Source organism: Electrona antarctica (assembly GCF_951216825.1).
Source record: "Electrona antarctica genome assembly, chromosome: 7".
NCBI lineage: Eukaryota > Metazoa > Chordata > Actinopteri > Myctophiformes > Myctophidae > Electrona > Electrona antarctica.
In genome coordinates this window covers 23,037,490-23,053,131 of record NC_136812.1, presented here as the reverse complement: position 1 = coordinate 23,053,131, position 15,642 = coordinate 23,037,490, and the positions used below count along the sequence as shown (strand labels likewise).

General features: G+C 42.7%; 1 protein-coding gene across 1 annotated transcript in view; it reads left to right on the top strand.

Moving 5' to 3' along the window:
• LOC306926549 (adenylate cyclase type 1-like) overlaps window positions 1-12,991 on the top strand; it is a gene marked incomplete at both ends in the record, with an annotated part of 60,015 nt that extends 47,024 nt beyond the window's left edge. Inside the window, 6 exon segments of the mRNA XM_079505904.1 lie at window positions 800-916; window positions 2,968-3,114; window positions 4,274-4,372; window positions 6,067-6,181; window positions 9,981-10,105; window positions 12,647-12,991. Coding sequence (XP_079362030.1) covers window positions 800-916; window positions 2,968-3,114; window positions 4,274-4,372; window positions 6,067-6,181; window positions 9,981-10,105; window positions 12,647-12,991 — 948 coding nt within the window.
• Between the last annotated feature and the right edge of the window lie 2,651 nt (window positions 12,992-15,642).

Below are 15,642 nucleotides of genomic sequence, written 5' to 3'. Positions count from 1 at the left end.
TGCGTGCGTGCGTGCGTGCGTGCGTGCGTGCGTGCGTGCGTGCGTGCGTGCGTGCGTGCGTGCGTGCGTGCGTGCGACCGTGCGTGCGTGCGTGCACGTGTGTGTATACTGTAGCCTACCGTATATGCATGATCATATTTGCATTTGCACATGCATTATTCATTTCCTCTCTTCATGTGTTTGCTGGAGGTTTGTGTACAATGTGTACATGCAGCTTTTTATTTGTAGATACAAATAAACTGTGTGTGTGCCACAGTATATATAGTTCAGTGGTTAAAAAGGGGGGGGGGGAGGTTTTAATTTCAAGAACACCATTACTCGCAGAGTTACAGACATGTTTGGACCCCCTCAAAGAACCCCGAGGGCCCCTGGACCCCACTTTGAGAACCTAAACCGATCTATAGTTTCATTGACAGTCTGGCTGTCATGTTTGTTAGTCATTACCACCCTCTAGTGATAAGAATGAGCAAGTACACATGTCAGCAATACAGCTCTGCAGCTATGAATTGATTGATTGATTGATTGATTGATTGATTGATTGATTGATTGATTGATTGATTGATTGATTAAATGATATATTGATTCATTCATTCATTCATTCATTGGTTGATTGAATTAACACTTTGCAATTTGTACAGGTACGGTTTAAATGGTTGTTAAAAGGATAACACAAAGTGCCCTATAGGGGCTTGTTTCTATTTTCAGTGTTTTTATTTTATTTTGTATTATTTTATTCCCCCCCCCTCCCCCACCTTACCTTACCCTCTCCATCTTTGTGCTCTGTGGTGTTGGTGTCCAGGCAGAGGAGGAGAGAGACGAAATGGAAAAGGTGAAGTTGGACAACAAGAGGATCCTGTTCAACCTGCTACCAGCCCATGTAGCCCAGCACTTCCTCATGTCTAACCCCAGGAACATGGTGAGCTTCTGAACCGCTTGTTAGGACTGCTGGTCCCAAAAGGAAGGACTGTGACTGTGAGTGGTCAGTGGTGTGTCTGTGTGGAACCGAGTCAACAAAATGTAATGTCTCAACTCCTACATTCCAACTCCAAGTGGTTTTCAGGGTGGGGGGTCCCCAGGACAAACCTTTTTTCAAGGACCCCCAAAATGAAATAAAAACATATTCCAAATTATTCCAAATTATTCCAAAATGTTCAAAAATAGCAGGACCCCCAAATGAATATGTATCATGGACCCCCAGCTTAAATGAATATGTATCATGGACCCCCAGCTTAAATGAATATGTATCATGGACCCCCAGCTTAAATGAATATGTATCATGGACCCCCAGCTTAAAGGATTTTGTACCAGGGACATCCATACAGGATTTGTGTTGTTAAAATGTTTCAAAACTATTTGCGATACGACACATTGTGAGCTTGTAGATCAGAATCAAATATGCTACTGTAGCTAATTTAGCTGCAGGGACCCACTGGGACCACCTGTATTTGTTGGGGGGAAATTTAGACTCTGACTGTTCTGATATGTTGATGTATGAATTCAACATTCGTCGTGACTCGTAATGTACCCTGGAACAGACTTATGCTTTCTACAGTTGGGTGCCACCGATATTGTCCCTTATCATTTGACCCATTTAGGCCCGACCTCAAAATTTAAAAAAAATCCTTCTAAATCCTCCAGTTTTCTGAAATAAATATTTTCACGATTTTTCAAAAATAGCAGACCTACAAGCTCGTAGCGCGCCACTCGGTGGCGCGCTATGAGCTTGTAGATCTGCTATTTTTCAATAGCTAAATTATAACATAATGTTTAAAACACCAAAAGGGGTTTTGCGCAGATCACGCAAACCTCAGCAAAAAGAAAAGGACAATATCGATGGCCTCCAACTGTATGGCATAGGCAACTCCCGGCAGGATCTGCGTCGTAATACAGCAGGCACCTGGTTGAATAGAATACCAACAGTAGCAGAGTGGTGGTTCTCAGAACCACCTCTCTACTTCATTTTTATTTCAGGTCACACAGTAGAAATCCCCAGTGACCATGTGTTATGGTGTTTAGGAGTGAGAGCCCTAGTGTCTGATCCCAGGGGATTGATGAACATTCACTCCACTGATCTCTGCACCCCCACCCCCCTACCCCCTGTCCCCCGCAGGAAGTGATGAAATCAGACATCCTCCCCAGGAAATTTGTATCCCCTCATGAGGACAGGCTTGTTTTGTAAACATTGTTGGGGGGGGGGGGGGGGGGGGGGCGGGGGGACAGGAAGTGTGTTTCCGGCACATTGGTGACCCTCGCAGCTAGACGAGTACAGAATGGGCCCCCTCTGTGTCTCCTCTGGGCTAAAGGTCACCAACACACTCTGTATTCATATCGCAGCCCGGTGCTACTTTAGTGACTGGATTTCATAGACAGCATTTCTTCGCTCTAACATAAAGACCCTTTCAAAAATACATTTCACACTGGGGTGGCAACTTGCAACATCCCCCCCGACTGCCTTAGTCTTTTATACATTATTCCCTGATGCTAAGATACACAAGCACTTTTTTTTTTACTGATATATGAAGGAAGTTTGGCCAACAAGCTTAAATTTACATTGTATAATGGTTCAGAGTAGTTTATATAAAGTTATATACAGTTTGTGAAATCTCATCTCAGCTGAAAGCAATAAAGGCCATCTGCAATCCCTGACCTTTCAGACGTCATTCTCATTCATTCGTCAACATTAAACACATTGGACCCTATTCTGGGGTGAACATTTTGATGATAATAGCTGATCTACAAACATCACATTGTAACAGGTTGTGAGCTTGTAGATTAGTATTTTTCTTATTAAGATATTTATTTAATGTACAGGGCAGAAAGGAGGGTGCCAAGTATAGACCCCTGGCGGACTCCCGTCAACTAAGTATAGGGTTTAAGTGGTTATGGCTAATTTTGCTTTGTCTAACAACCTCTGACAAAACAAAAGCCATACTTTCACCTGAACAAACACACTTGGCTCCCCTCCAGGACCTGTATTACCAGTCGTATGCGCAGGTCGGAGTGCTTTTCGCCTCTATCGCCAACTTCAACGACTTCTACATCGAGCTGGACGGCAACAACATGGGAGTGGAGTGTCTGAGGCTGCTCAACGAGATCATTGCTGACTTTGATGAGGTGAATCAACCTTTCCGTTAGAGCTTGTAGATCTACTATTTACACTATTATCGCATGACACTGTTGTGCGACGAGGTATTGATTTGTTGATACAGTATGTAAAAAGCATATTGTCGCTGTCGGGCAGAAACATCTTAGATCCACATTTGCTCATTTTAAATTTGAATCCTGAAAAGAATAAATTCCCAATTATTCGATTAAAATGTAAAATGTAATCGGTAGAATCGGTAGATACTGATATGACAATAATGGATAGTTGCAGCCCTATAGAGTCAACTTTTCCATTACAGGGCAGTCACTGTAACCAGTAGGCTCCCAAGTTCTGTTAGTGAGTATTATTTTGTATGAAGTCACGTTTGCAGGCTGAGTGAGACCCATTTTGAGTCACGTACACGTTTTTATGAGTCACGAATAAAGATCTTTCCTATAATTTATTTTCCCAAAATCTTTTCAGAAAAAAAGAAAAGAAAAAAATATATAATAATAACGTTTTTCTTTTTTCCTCCTTTCAGATCAGCTTGTAGATCAGCTATTTACACTACTTTTGTAAATAGCTGGGGGGGGGGGGGGGGAGGGGAGGAGTCCCAGGGAGACAATAAATTTATCTTTTTTACTCGAGGTAAAAAAGTTTGGGAACCTCTGAAGTACGTGTGGTTCTTCTGACTGCAAGGCTGAGAAGATATGTTGTCAATGTGATATGACAAGCAATGCACAGTCCTCATTACTGCCAAAGTTACTACGTTACATGCACTGTGACAGTAGCCAGTCCACTGTCCCTTATTGAGACAGATTAGTAGGAGAGCCAAACAGGAGACACCTTAAGCATGGAACTCATAAGCAGAGATCCGGGACCCCACCACAGCACACAGATCGTTCATCACCAACATGAACCTTTGATTAGATTAACATAATCTGGTTATAATGAATTACTCTTCAATTACTTTGCTGCCTGTTTTCGATTGTTATTTAAAGTTGAAAGTGACAATGAATTCCGTTTTGGAGACAAGCAGTCGGAAAGTTGTAAATCATCTTCTTTGCGTGCAGTCTTCGTTAATTCCATGTGATTAATTTGCTACTTTGCTATTCCGGAGATGAACAAACAACTCCTGACAATATGAATAATGTGAATTCCCTCTCCTCCTCCTCCCTGAATGTCTAGTTGATGAGTAAAGAGTGCTACACAGAGATAGAGAAAATCAAGACCATTGGCAGTACATACATGGCCGCTGTAGGGCTGGTACCTACAACAGGATCCAAGGTACACATGCTATATTTACTGCTGTGTGTGTGTGTGTGTGTGTGTGTGTGTGTGTGTGTGTGTGTGTGTGTGTGTGCGTGCGTGCGTGCGTGCGTGCGTGCGTGCGTGCGTGCGTGCGTGCGTGCGTGCGTGCGTGCGTGCGTGCGTGCGTGCGTGCGTGCGTGCGTGCTTATATCTTTGCTCTCGGGCAAAAACCGTATTCTTTTGTTTCGTAAATGAATGACACACAATGTCACACTAAAGTAGCCCAAATGTGTGAGCTTGTAGAAGTGAAAGTGGTTGTTATGATTTTACGTAGTGTATGATTAGGACGGACATGTATCTCCTTCACCTGTTTTATATTATGTTGTGTAAGCACATACACTTGATGCCATTGCCATCACTGAGCCTATCAGATAGACTGACGCCTTTGATACGAGATGCATCTGTTGTTTTCCTACTCATTCTGTTTTTTTTATGTCTCATATCTTCTGGTCACAGCATCATGTATCCAGTAATGTATACATTCTCTAATGTGTGTAATTAACTTTAGAACTTGTCCTGTGATACAGTACTGTATCTCCTCTTAGCTGACCCTGTCGAGGGTCAGCTAAAACAAGTCTGTCTATGGGTTTTATAAATATGTCAAAAGTCAAACGTATTATATTAACAAGAGCTTTTGACTGAACCAGCTCAGTGGTTAGAAGTCTAATACTTAAGGGAGTTATTTAAAGCAGTCTGCTCATGTGAGAGGCAGTTTTGCGTGCGTCAAAGAAGGGGGCGTTGCCAAGTTACTAAAACGGCATAAGCACTCCTGCCACATGGCTTGGCAAGGCTTACTTATTATTGTGACTAAAGTACATTGGATCCATTGGAACAACAGGTTCCTTTTTACATTTTCTGAAAACGTGAAATGTAAGGGGTGGGACATACAGGGTTTCCAACCGGCAGTGACGATACAGGCCAATATTTCTGCATGCGTACATGTCTGAGTCTGTAAGCACGTGCGTGTAGGCCTATATGCATACGGTACACATTTATGGATTTGCATGTCTTACCAACAGCATTTTAGAGATTCAGAATGGCGTCACATTTCAAACCCTGTGTGAGGGATTACCAGCCACTGTGGCGTCAGCATATTCCGCATTCATAAAAGTTTGTTTAAATCCTCCAAGGCTGACAAACAAAAGAGCCCTCTCTGCAGCTCGCAAACTTATGCAAACTTTATGCAAACGTTTGGAGTGTGCCAGAGTGCTGAATTTACTTTGGGGAAAAGTCCTGGTATGTACAGTGCTGCTATGGCAGTCTTCAATGATGGCCATAATCACACACCAGAATGTCAAGCCCGCATATCGCTTTAGTTTGTTTGGGTTTGGGTTTTTGCTTGTGTGTTTTTGTACAGTAGTTACAGTATGTGTGAGTGAGTGTGTGTTGCTGACTGTGTCTGAGGAAAGTCCTGGAAAGAGAGGACATTAATCGAGTCCTCACTTTAGGAATGAATGATTATGTTTTGAGTTGAAATTAGTGGGGAGAGGGCTCACAAGTATATTAATAATAAGTGTGTGTGTGTGTGTGTGTGTGTGTGTGTGTGTGTGTGTGTGTGTGTGTGTGTGTGTGTGTGTGTGTGTGTGTGTGTGTGTGTGTGTGTGTGTGCGCGTGCATGTACGTCTGTGTACGTGTGACATGTGTGTGCCTATAATTCCTGATTCCTATAGGGGAAGAAGTCCATCACCTCACACATGTGCACCATATCAGATTTTGCCCTTGAGATGTTTGATGCGCTGGATGCCATCAACTACCAGTCATACAATGACTTTGTCCTGCGAGTGGGTGAGTGAAATCACATGTGTACGTATACGTACGTTTTGAGCTTGATACCCAAAGATACATTTGGTGTCTCCCCTACTTGATCCTACTACAGGGACACGAAAAAATACATTATGAATTAAGCACTTAAGCCCTATTTAACAGAGAAAATAGATTCTGCTATTTTCTATTTTCACAATTTTTTATATGAAACGTAAAAAACAACAATATGTAGTTTCGACACAATCTGATCGATAGTTTGGGAACCACTGACCTGAGCCACCGGACGCTACGTGAGCTGTCCGTCAAGGCTCGGTGAGGGTCAATTCTGCGAGGCCGTGTGGTGGGAAACGCATCACAGAAGAGCGGCGTTCCTGAAGGAAGCTCGTCACGGCCAGCTCTGAAGCCCTGGCGTCCATTGTGTTGGGTATCCTGTGGGGAGCCTGTGTTTAATCACAGCTCAGCCTGATGTACACAATGCCATCCTGTCTGCACACTGCTGTACGAAGCGCGCAGTGCTGGAGGAAAGTACTCAGGGTTTTGGACTTAAGTAAATATAACAATACGACGGTGTAACTGTAAACACACTTGGTAACACTTTACTTAAAGGTCGGGTCTAATAATGCATCACAATCACATTTACAGTGCATTATAATGAGCTTCCATAACTTGGACAGTTACTGTATAAAGACACTTTATAACTATATATAAGTTGTTAATGCACTTGAATTTTGCAGGTTACAGAACTTTGAGGGGCGCCAGCTTTCAGAAATTTCGTCATAATATGGCAGCCAAGTCTATGGACTTAAAAATCTGCACCCCATGTGACGTCTTATGGCAGCCAAGTTTCAGTTTCAGTCCGTCACTTTTAATGACATAAAAAACACCACCCCAGGACGTCTTGTAGCAGCCAAGTCTATGGACTTTTAATGACATAAAAAACACCAACCCAGACCCCACGTGACGTATTGTGGCAGCCAAGTCTATGGACTTTTAGTAAAAAAATCACACCCGTGTGAACTGAGTGGTGTAAGGTCTTATATAGCCTGATCATCTGTGGTCTGACGTAATGTCTGACGTAATGAAATCACACCCGTGTGAACTGGGTGACCATAGCAACCATGCTAATTTTTTGGTACGAACAGACACGTAAACTAACAAAGCTGAAATCACACCCGGGTGAACTGGGTGACCATAGCAACCATGCTCATTTTTTGCTACGAACAGACACGTAAACTAACAAAGCCAGTTGTAGGAGTGGTTTACACCACTCAAAAACAGCACCCATGCACGTGATGTGATAAGTAGAATTCAAGCTCTCCCCTGCTGGAAATATACAGTTTTACGTCATAGATACGTCACAAGCAACAGATGACTGATGTCACAGACTGGTCCCATGAAGTCTGAGACCCACATTGAAGCTATGCCGCATACTCTTTGAGTTTGTTTTTATTGATTTTTTACCATTTTTGTATTGATTTTCTTACAGTGGCAATGTATGCATGTAAATAGATGAGTTATAAGAAACATATTTTTCTCATTTATTTAATGTAGGCTCCACTTACCCCAAATGCAGTTACTCATCTTACCCCATAGCCACACTCTGAACAAATAAATGATACACATGCAAGTGCAAGACAGAGCAAATATCACATTTTGATCTATAACCCTGTAACTAGCATAAACACTACCTGACCAACTTCCAATTATCTACTTCCACTCTAACACAGTAAGAGCTCAATAAAATCACTTGACTTGGCAATAACACAATTTTGGCTGTAGTTCAATCAAATGCTGACTTACTTCCCTGAGGGCTAAAACCAGGTCAGAAGGGTGAGCAGCGCAGCACCACCAAGCCCCAATTGCGCTGCCAACAACACGCGCACGAGGTTGAGTCCCACTCCGTCCATGACCACCTATGCTACAGTCAGGACACCCATAGCTCCAGTGTTGGCCGAAACAGACCTACAGCGTCCACCAGCACCACCACAAGTTATAACTAGCATAAACACTACCTGATGTGTGGTACCGCCTTACAATTATCTACTCCCTCTCAAACACATCAAGAGCTCAATACTTGGCAAAAACACAATTTTGGCTGTAGTTCATTCACTATATACACTATGATGCCATCCATCATATGGCTGCTGTAAACCTATAATTTGGCTCATCTTACCCAGTGGCTCGACTTACCCCGTACTCCTCCATGGCTATATGATGTACAATGCATCATAATGTGTTGCTGTTATGGTTGCTTGCTGTTACAGTTTACCTGCAAAAACCTGCAAAACCTGTCAGCCAGTCAGTCCGTCACGCCAAAACATGTCAGTCAGTCCGTCATGCCTTGTGACACGCTCCATATATGGCCAATACAGAATTCATTCCATATGTTGATCTGACCTCATCTGACCTCATCAAACCCTGTACACTCAAGCCACTGCCCCTGCTGCCACCCTTAGATCTCCATATATGGAGCTGACCTGTTCTGACATTGACATGTTCATAAAATGATATCCTCATAGGACTGAAGGACCAATTAGAAATGCCAGTGGTTTATTGCACTAACCAGAGAGAGAGGGAGGTCGAATCAACTTTAGAACACTATAATAGGCCTACAGTATACTAATGAATGTGTGGTGCATTCGTAGCTCATGAGGTCAAATGATTTCCCCTTTTTGGTTACTCTTTTTGGTTACTAAAAAAAGAGTGTCTTGATTATAGTAATCACAGTGGTGATTCAGAATACTATTCATATCTGTATAATAGTAAAGAATCAGAATCAGCTCTATCACAATTTTACAGGTAAAAAAGTGGGTGAAATTCGTTCTTGTGCGTAGTTCCCATCATGTCATGTTTTCCAAGAAAAACAAAGAAAGGGAAGAAGAGCGGGGGGACGGCGGGGATGGGGGGGGGGGGGGTGGGTGGGTGGGAGGAGATCAAGGCAGGAGAAGAAAGAAAGTTTGAGTGCTTTTTCCACAAAATGTACAGGTAAAGGGTTTTCTTCTGTATGGATTTACAAGCTTTGCTGCAAAAAGGGTTAGCTTTCACAACGAAAAAAACATATTTACACATAGAACCTGAGTAACTATAGCTACACTTGTCAATAGGTTTCTTGTATTGACTTGCTATATGTGATAATGGCTCATGCTTGTAGATAAACTGTTTCAAAGCAAACCCTATTTTCGTATAGATAGTGTCCGGTCATTTTTTGTTATTACTACACCAAGTTAGTGAAAAGCAAACATTACCTGACAGTTAGGCCACCAGATGGCCTATAACAATTCATGAGCATGCCATACAGACTTCCTCTCCCATGTCTAGTCTAGCCTACACAGTAACATCCCAAGTGTTCATTTAAAGGTATATTCAGTGATTTGACTTAATTCAAATATCACTTATTTTTTCATTTTTTCTGGATAATCCTCCCTACTAGTGTGCTGACCATATAAGGAAATCCTCCCTGTCCCCAGTGAGCCCCTGGGGTCAAAAAACCCTAGTTTCAGTTTTGGTGGCGGGTGGCAAAACCTTCATCCAATCAGGATGAGAGGGGCCTTCCTCCAATCATGATCGAGTGGGGGCGGGCCTTGGTGCACATGCTGTTGGCCTGTTGCACTTCCCCCCACTGTAGAGCGTGCATGTGCACATTTTGTTACCGGGGCGGACTGGGTGGTTTTCCAAATCACCCAAATCACTGAATGCTCCTTTAAAATTGCGAGTGTGTATGTATTTGTATGGGTCCATTTGTACACGTTAAATGAACACGTGATTTGACAGTGTATGAGGGTACATTGTTTTATACACTCACACTGTGTTGCTACTGCAGGTATCAACGTCGGTCCAGTGGTGGCGGGGGTGATCGGAGCCAGGAGGCCTCAGTATGACATCTGGGGCAACACAGTGAACGTAGCCAGCAGGATGGACAGCACTGGAGTGCCGGGCAAGATACAGGTATACGCTGACCTCCTCCTTCCCAACGTGATCTCATCTCACACTGAGAACACAACTATACAGCCCCAAGTGTCGATACTAGCAGTTCCCAACCAGTGGGCCGGGGCCCACTGTTGCGCCGTGTGAGGGTACTACTGATAAATAAGCATTAAAGCAGCACTACAGTATGTGCAGTGGCCTTGTGGTTAGAGTGTCCGCCCTGAGACTGGGAGGTCGGGGTTCAATCCCCGGCCGGGTCATACCAAAGACTCTAAAAAATGGGACCCAGTGCCTCCCTCCTTGACACTCAGCATCAAGGGTTGGATTGGGGGTAAGTCCCTGCGACATACTAGCGCCATGTCCAGGGGGTGTACTTGTACATCAAGCTGCCTCACGCTACAGAAACAGGAGATAGGCTCCTGCCCTATGGGCCTCATGGCTCGGCAAGGCTACTTACTTACAGTATGTAAACTTTTTTGAGGAGCGCTATGACCAGCTTTGTGTGTTTATGTACCAAATTTGAGATGATTTGATTGGCTATGCCCAGCTTTGTGTGTTTGTGTGTACCAAATTTGAGATGATTTGATTGGCTGAGCACGGAATGTGATGTATGATGATCCGGCGACCTAAGGATCAATTAATGGATAAAAATAATCAAGGATCGAAGGCCAATTGATGGAAATAAAATCCATACTTATTGTAATAGTTTTAAAAGTATCTATATACCTTCAATAACCCAGAAGGGAGACCCAAATGCCGTGCTGTCTTTACTTTAAAAATGAGTGAAGTGCCCTTTAAATCTTGAATGACAGTCACTGTACCATAAAAAACAGAAAGACCTTAAAAAATGATTTGGAGGCAGAAATAAACTTCGGAGAGGAAAGATTTCAGGTTTTAACAATAGTTTTAGTAGGTATAAAGTCAATTTACAGAGAAATGTAATGGAATTCAGCTAGTACAATTTACATCGATATAATTTAAAGTAAATAGTCCAATTGTCCGAGTGCTGAATCTCCTCTTCACAGTCTTGTTCCAGGCTAAGTACTGCAATCTGACGTCAGATTTGTTGATCTAAAGTTCATTGGCTTGAGATAGTTCATATCCGCAATATCCCACGGTGGTGCTGGTTGTCGAGCACTCATTGGACCAGCACATGGATGGTATCGTGACGTAGAATTCATCTTCCTTGGTTCAGTCATTGAGGGCCATAGACCGGGAAAGCACAGAGGCTGGCGTTGCTATGGCAACCTGAAGATAACATTCTTTCCCTGCTAGCTGTGAACTCTTAACAGAGAAATGCCCGGCTATCTACTTTCTCACTGGGCATCAAGGTCAAATCAAAATAGGCCTCTCAGTATATGCGAGTTAACTTGACTGGGGACAGACAGTATGGAGACCGAATAAGGAGTCAACAAGATATAAGATATTAAATCTGAACCTTGCGTCAGGAAATCTATAATATAAATATGATAAAATAATATAAAGGATAATATAGGGTTGAGATGATTAGGCACGTGGATGGTGACATTAATGATGATAAAAGGAACAACCCGGAGTAAACAGGCAGTAGGCTAAGAGTAAAATGATGATATGAAGACTGAAGAGTAAGGTGATAATATGAATGACCTATATGGGCCCAAAGTTCTATCTGTGTTGACCAACAGAATATGATGGAGTGGCCAACTTGACATGACCTGTAAACAACATATCAGAATTGATCTAACAATGATGATGTATCACTTCACACAAGTGTGATTTTTAATGAATAAAACAACATTTTGTCCAACCTGTACCGGTAGATTATGTTAAATATAGCCTAACTCTTGTACTGAGACATTTAGATCGTGTCAAAGGTATTTTCTCACATACACACAGGATCTGACATGAATTTTTACCTGATGGTCAAGATTCAGATTATCCCCTGAGCAAGCAGGCTCAATGACCGGGTTCAAATCCGGGTAGAGGAAAATGTATCCGGAAGAGGAAATGTATTGCAGTAGTATAAATAAATAAATGTCATGGTATTTTATCTTTAGACAAGAGGATGCTACGCACACCAAATCCTTATATTGGTGCTGGTCCACGGCAGAATAATCTAAAAGGTAGACTTCAAGGGACAAGAAAGTGGCCACACACACACTGATAACCAAAGTACACACTGATAGCACTTTGGCTATCATTGTGTGCGCAGCCACTTTCTTGTCCCCTGAAGACTACTTTTTAGATTTGATCTTTAGAACATTGACAAATTTGCTATCATTGTGACACAGTTCCTTGTCAAAAAAATTATACTAAATCTTTAAAAAAGCAGGTCTACATTGTGATCTACCATTTTCAAATAAACAAAGTATAAAATAGGGCTTAATCGGTTAATGTACAAAGTATGTTTTGTAAAGAAAGTTGTCAAATAATTGTAGTGGTGTCAAAAGTTCAATATTTGCCTCTGACGAGTAGAAGTATCGAGTAATACTCAAGTAAAATAAACGTAGGCCTAACAGTGCTTGAGCAAATGCGCTTTCCGACTTTCCAACGCTCATACGTTACGGTATCGCTCATTTCCAGGTGACGGAGGACGTGTACCGCATCATCAGTGACCAGTACCACTTCGTGTGCCGTGGCCAGGTCAGTGTCAAGGGCAAAGGTCAAATGCTCACCTACTTCCTGGAGGAGCAGAGCCAGGTCAGGAGGTCGTCGTTGCAGAGCCAGCAGCAGAAGCCCAGGACCGCTGCCAAGCGCTGGCCGAGCCACTTCGCTAATCCCGCCAACGTGTGCACCAAGTTGAGCCCCGGCCACCCCGTGACCACCTACGCCACAATGAGGACACCCACGCCCGGCCTGGGCAAACCCACCGCCTCTACCAGCACCACCAGATACCTGCCCTCCACGGTGCCCGCGGCAATGGTGTGATTGACACACACACACGTGCACGCACGCACGCACGCACACACACACACACACACACACACACACACACACACACACACACACACACACACACACACACACATTATACACTGTCTCCATGGTGACTGTGGAACCTTCAACGGTGACAAAGTGTGAGAGCAGAGGTGTGTGTGTGTGTGTGTGTGTGTGTGTGTGTGTGTGTGTGTGTGTGTGTGTGTGTGTGTGTGTGTGTGTGTGTGTGTGTGTGTGTGTGTGTGTGTGTGTGTGTGTGTGTGTGTGTGTGTGTGAAATAGCGGCCAGAAGAGACGATGGATAGGCCTACACGTTCATGTAAAACGGGAGGGGGGAGAGTAAGGAGGAATTGTTGCCCCGTTCTAATTGAACTGTGTCTGTGGAGTGTCGCTCCACTCCAGCAAAGCATTTTTTTTATGTAGTTGTGTGGGAGCACGGATGAGCCGGACCGATCAGCAAAAAGCCAGCACCTGAACTGGTTGTACGACCACTATGGGAGCCTCCTTCAACGGCTAGTTTTCGAGCCCTTTTTGGCTGCTTGTTTTAACACCACAGGGTGCCATTTACATCAGCATGTTGTTTTGTTTTTTGCCATGATGATCCGTAACCAATCAAAGACCAAGTATGTGTCCAAGATTTCAGGTTAGAAACCCCTCCAGGGCTGGGCATTGATATGAGGCTAAACATCCTCTGGGATTTTGGATAATGTGATATCGTGACGTGGGATAAGTGTTGTCTTTTACGGGTTTTAATCACCTCCACAAACTGCAAGTGGAGGCACAAGCTTGTAGATCTGCTACTTTTATTTAAAAGTAGCAGATTTAAAAAGCGATTGATATTATCGTCACCATATCGATATTGAGCTATTTGGTAAAAAAAAATCTAATCGCCCAGCCCTCCCCCTCTCTCCTCCCTATACATATATCCACGACTACATTATAATGAAACGTGACATGTCTGTGGAGCACACTTTATTGACCCCTCTCCACAGTATGAAAACCAAACCAGTGCTGCTGCCTTAGCAGTGTTACATTGCCTTTTGGATCAACTTATTGATTGGCGGACATGAATCTGTCGATTCTGATGAGTCATTGTGTATTTCAATCTGACAGAGCAGAGTGCGTTAATCACTTAAGCCCTATATACTTTCTCGTATGACGAATCCGAATAGCAAAAAACCTTCAGTTTTTGCTATTAAAAAACATCAAAATTGTTTGTTTTGATTTTTCTTTTCTTTTCTTTTTTTTTCTTTTTTTCTTTTTTTTCTCTTTTTTCTATAGTACGGTAATTACATGCCCAAAACAGGGATGCCATGTTGAAAGTGGTTAGTTGTAATACCAACTTGCCTATACACAACAGAAGGACACTGCCTTCGATCAGCTTTCTTAGCGCCTGCCGTTTCGTGTCAACCCTCAAATAACTGCACGTTCAGGTAACACTCCTCTTGATTCCCTGAGCGCATGTACACCCAGGCCAGGCGCACTCAGTGTCTTTAAAGTGTGACGCCACAGATTGCATTTCTGTCAGCGTGTTTGTCACTTATGCTTGACTTCCAGACTCTTCCTTGATCCTAGTCAAAGTGTAGCAATAAAGCCTGAGTTATACTTAGTTGTTCATCGTGTCACGTACCAAAAATATCCAATGTACAAGCGCAAACGCATCGCGCTGCGACGTGTTGTCAGGGCGACAACTAAGAGTACAACCGGCTTAAAGGGGGTGTGAGTGATGTTTCTTTGTTAAATTAAGTGTTAAATAGCAATGATAGTATTCCAATCATTGCTATAATGTGTAACATGGGTGTCTCTCCAGCTCTTTAATAACCAGAAAATATATTTTCAGGTTGGCATACCAATTTTATCCAATCAGGAGAGGGAACCCCACATAGACCCTTATAAAGGGTAAGACCACTTTTTTAGAGGTTTGGGTTGTGTAGTTATGTTTATGTATCCTGCACGAGATCCCTTTCCTGATTGGATAACATTTGTGTCTCAGCCAGAACATTAATTTTCTGTTCACTAAAGAGCTGGAAAGATGGAGAGACCCCTGGTACCTTAGAAATGATTTATATCTGAATATATAGAGCTTTAAAAAGAAAAGAAAACATAACTTACCCCACCTTTAAACCCAAGCCGCCCCTGCATGCAGTAGCCTGCTGAAGCCCATGTTTCTGACATATTTGTATGTAGCCTACAGTATATACTGTGTAGCTCTGGCCACACACTTATAATATCTATATCTCTGTGCAGCTGAAGCATGACTTACAACATTTATTTTATGTGTTTGTGTGAGTGTGGTTCCCTCTTTATGACACTGTAAATGAAACCTGTTCTGCCTGCTTCTTTATCAAGAAATATTTTATATGGTTGAAATATTCTGTTATATAACTTCTATTTTTATGAGACCCTTTATGGAAAGCTGCTTTGGTGAAAGGACGGGAGTACTATGCTGTTTACCGAGAAACCCCCAAACCTCCGTGTTGGATTTATTCATGTGAAATACCAATTGTATTTTTATTTCTTACTAACATTACTCAACTGTAGCATGTTTATTGGTTGCTAGCCATGCATGACGTGATACAAACGCTAACAGTCAACAAACTGACGTCATTTCACGTCAGTTTTTTTATTTTATTTATTTCATTA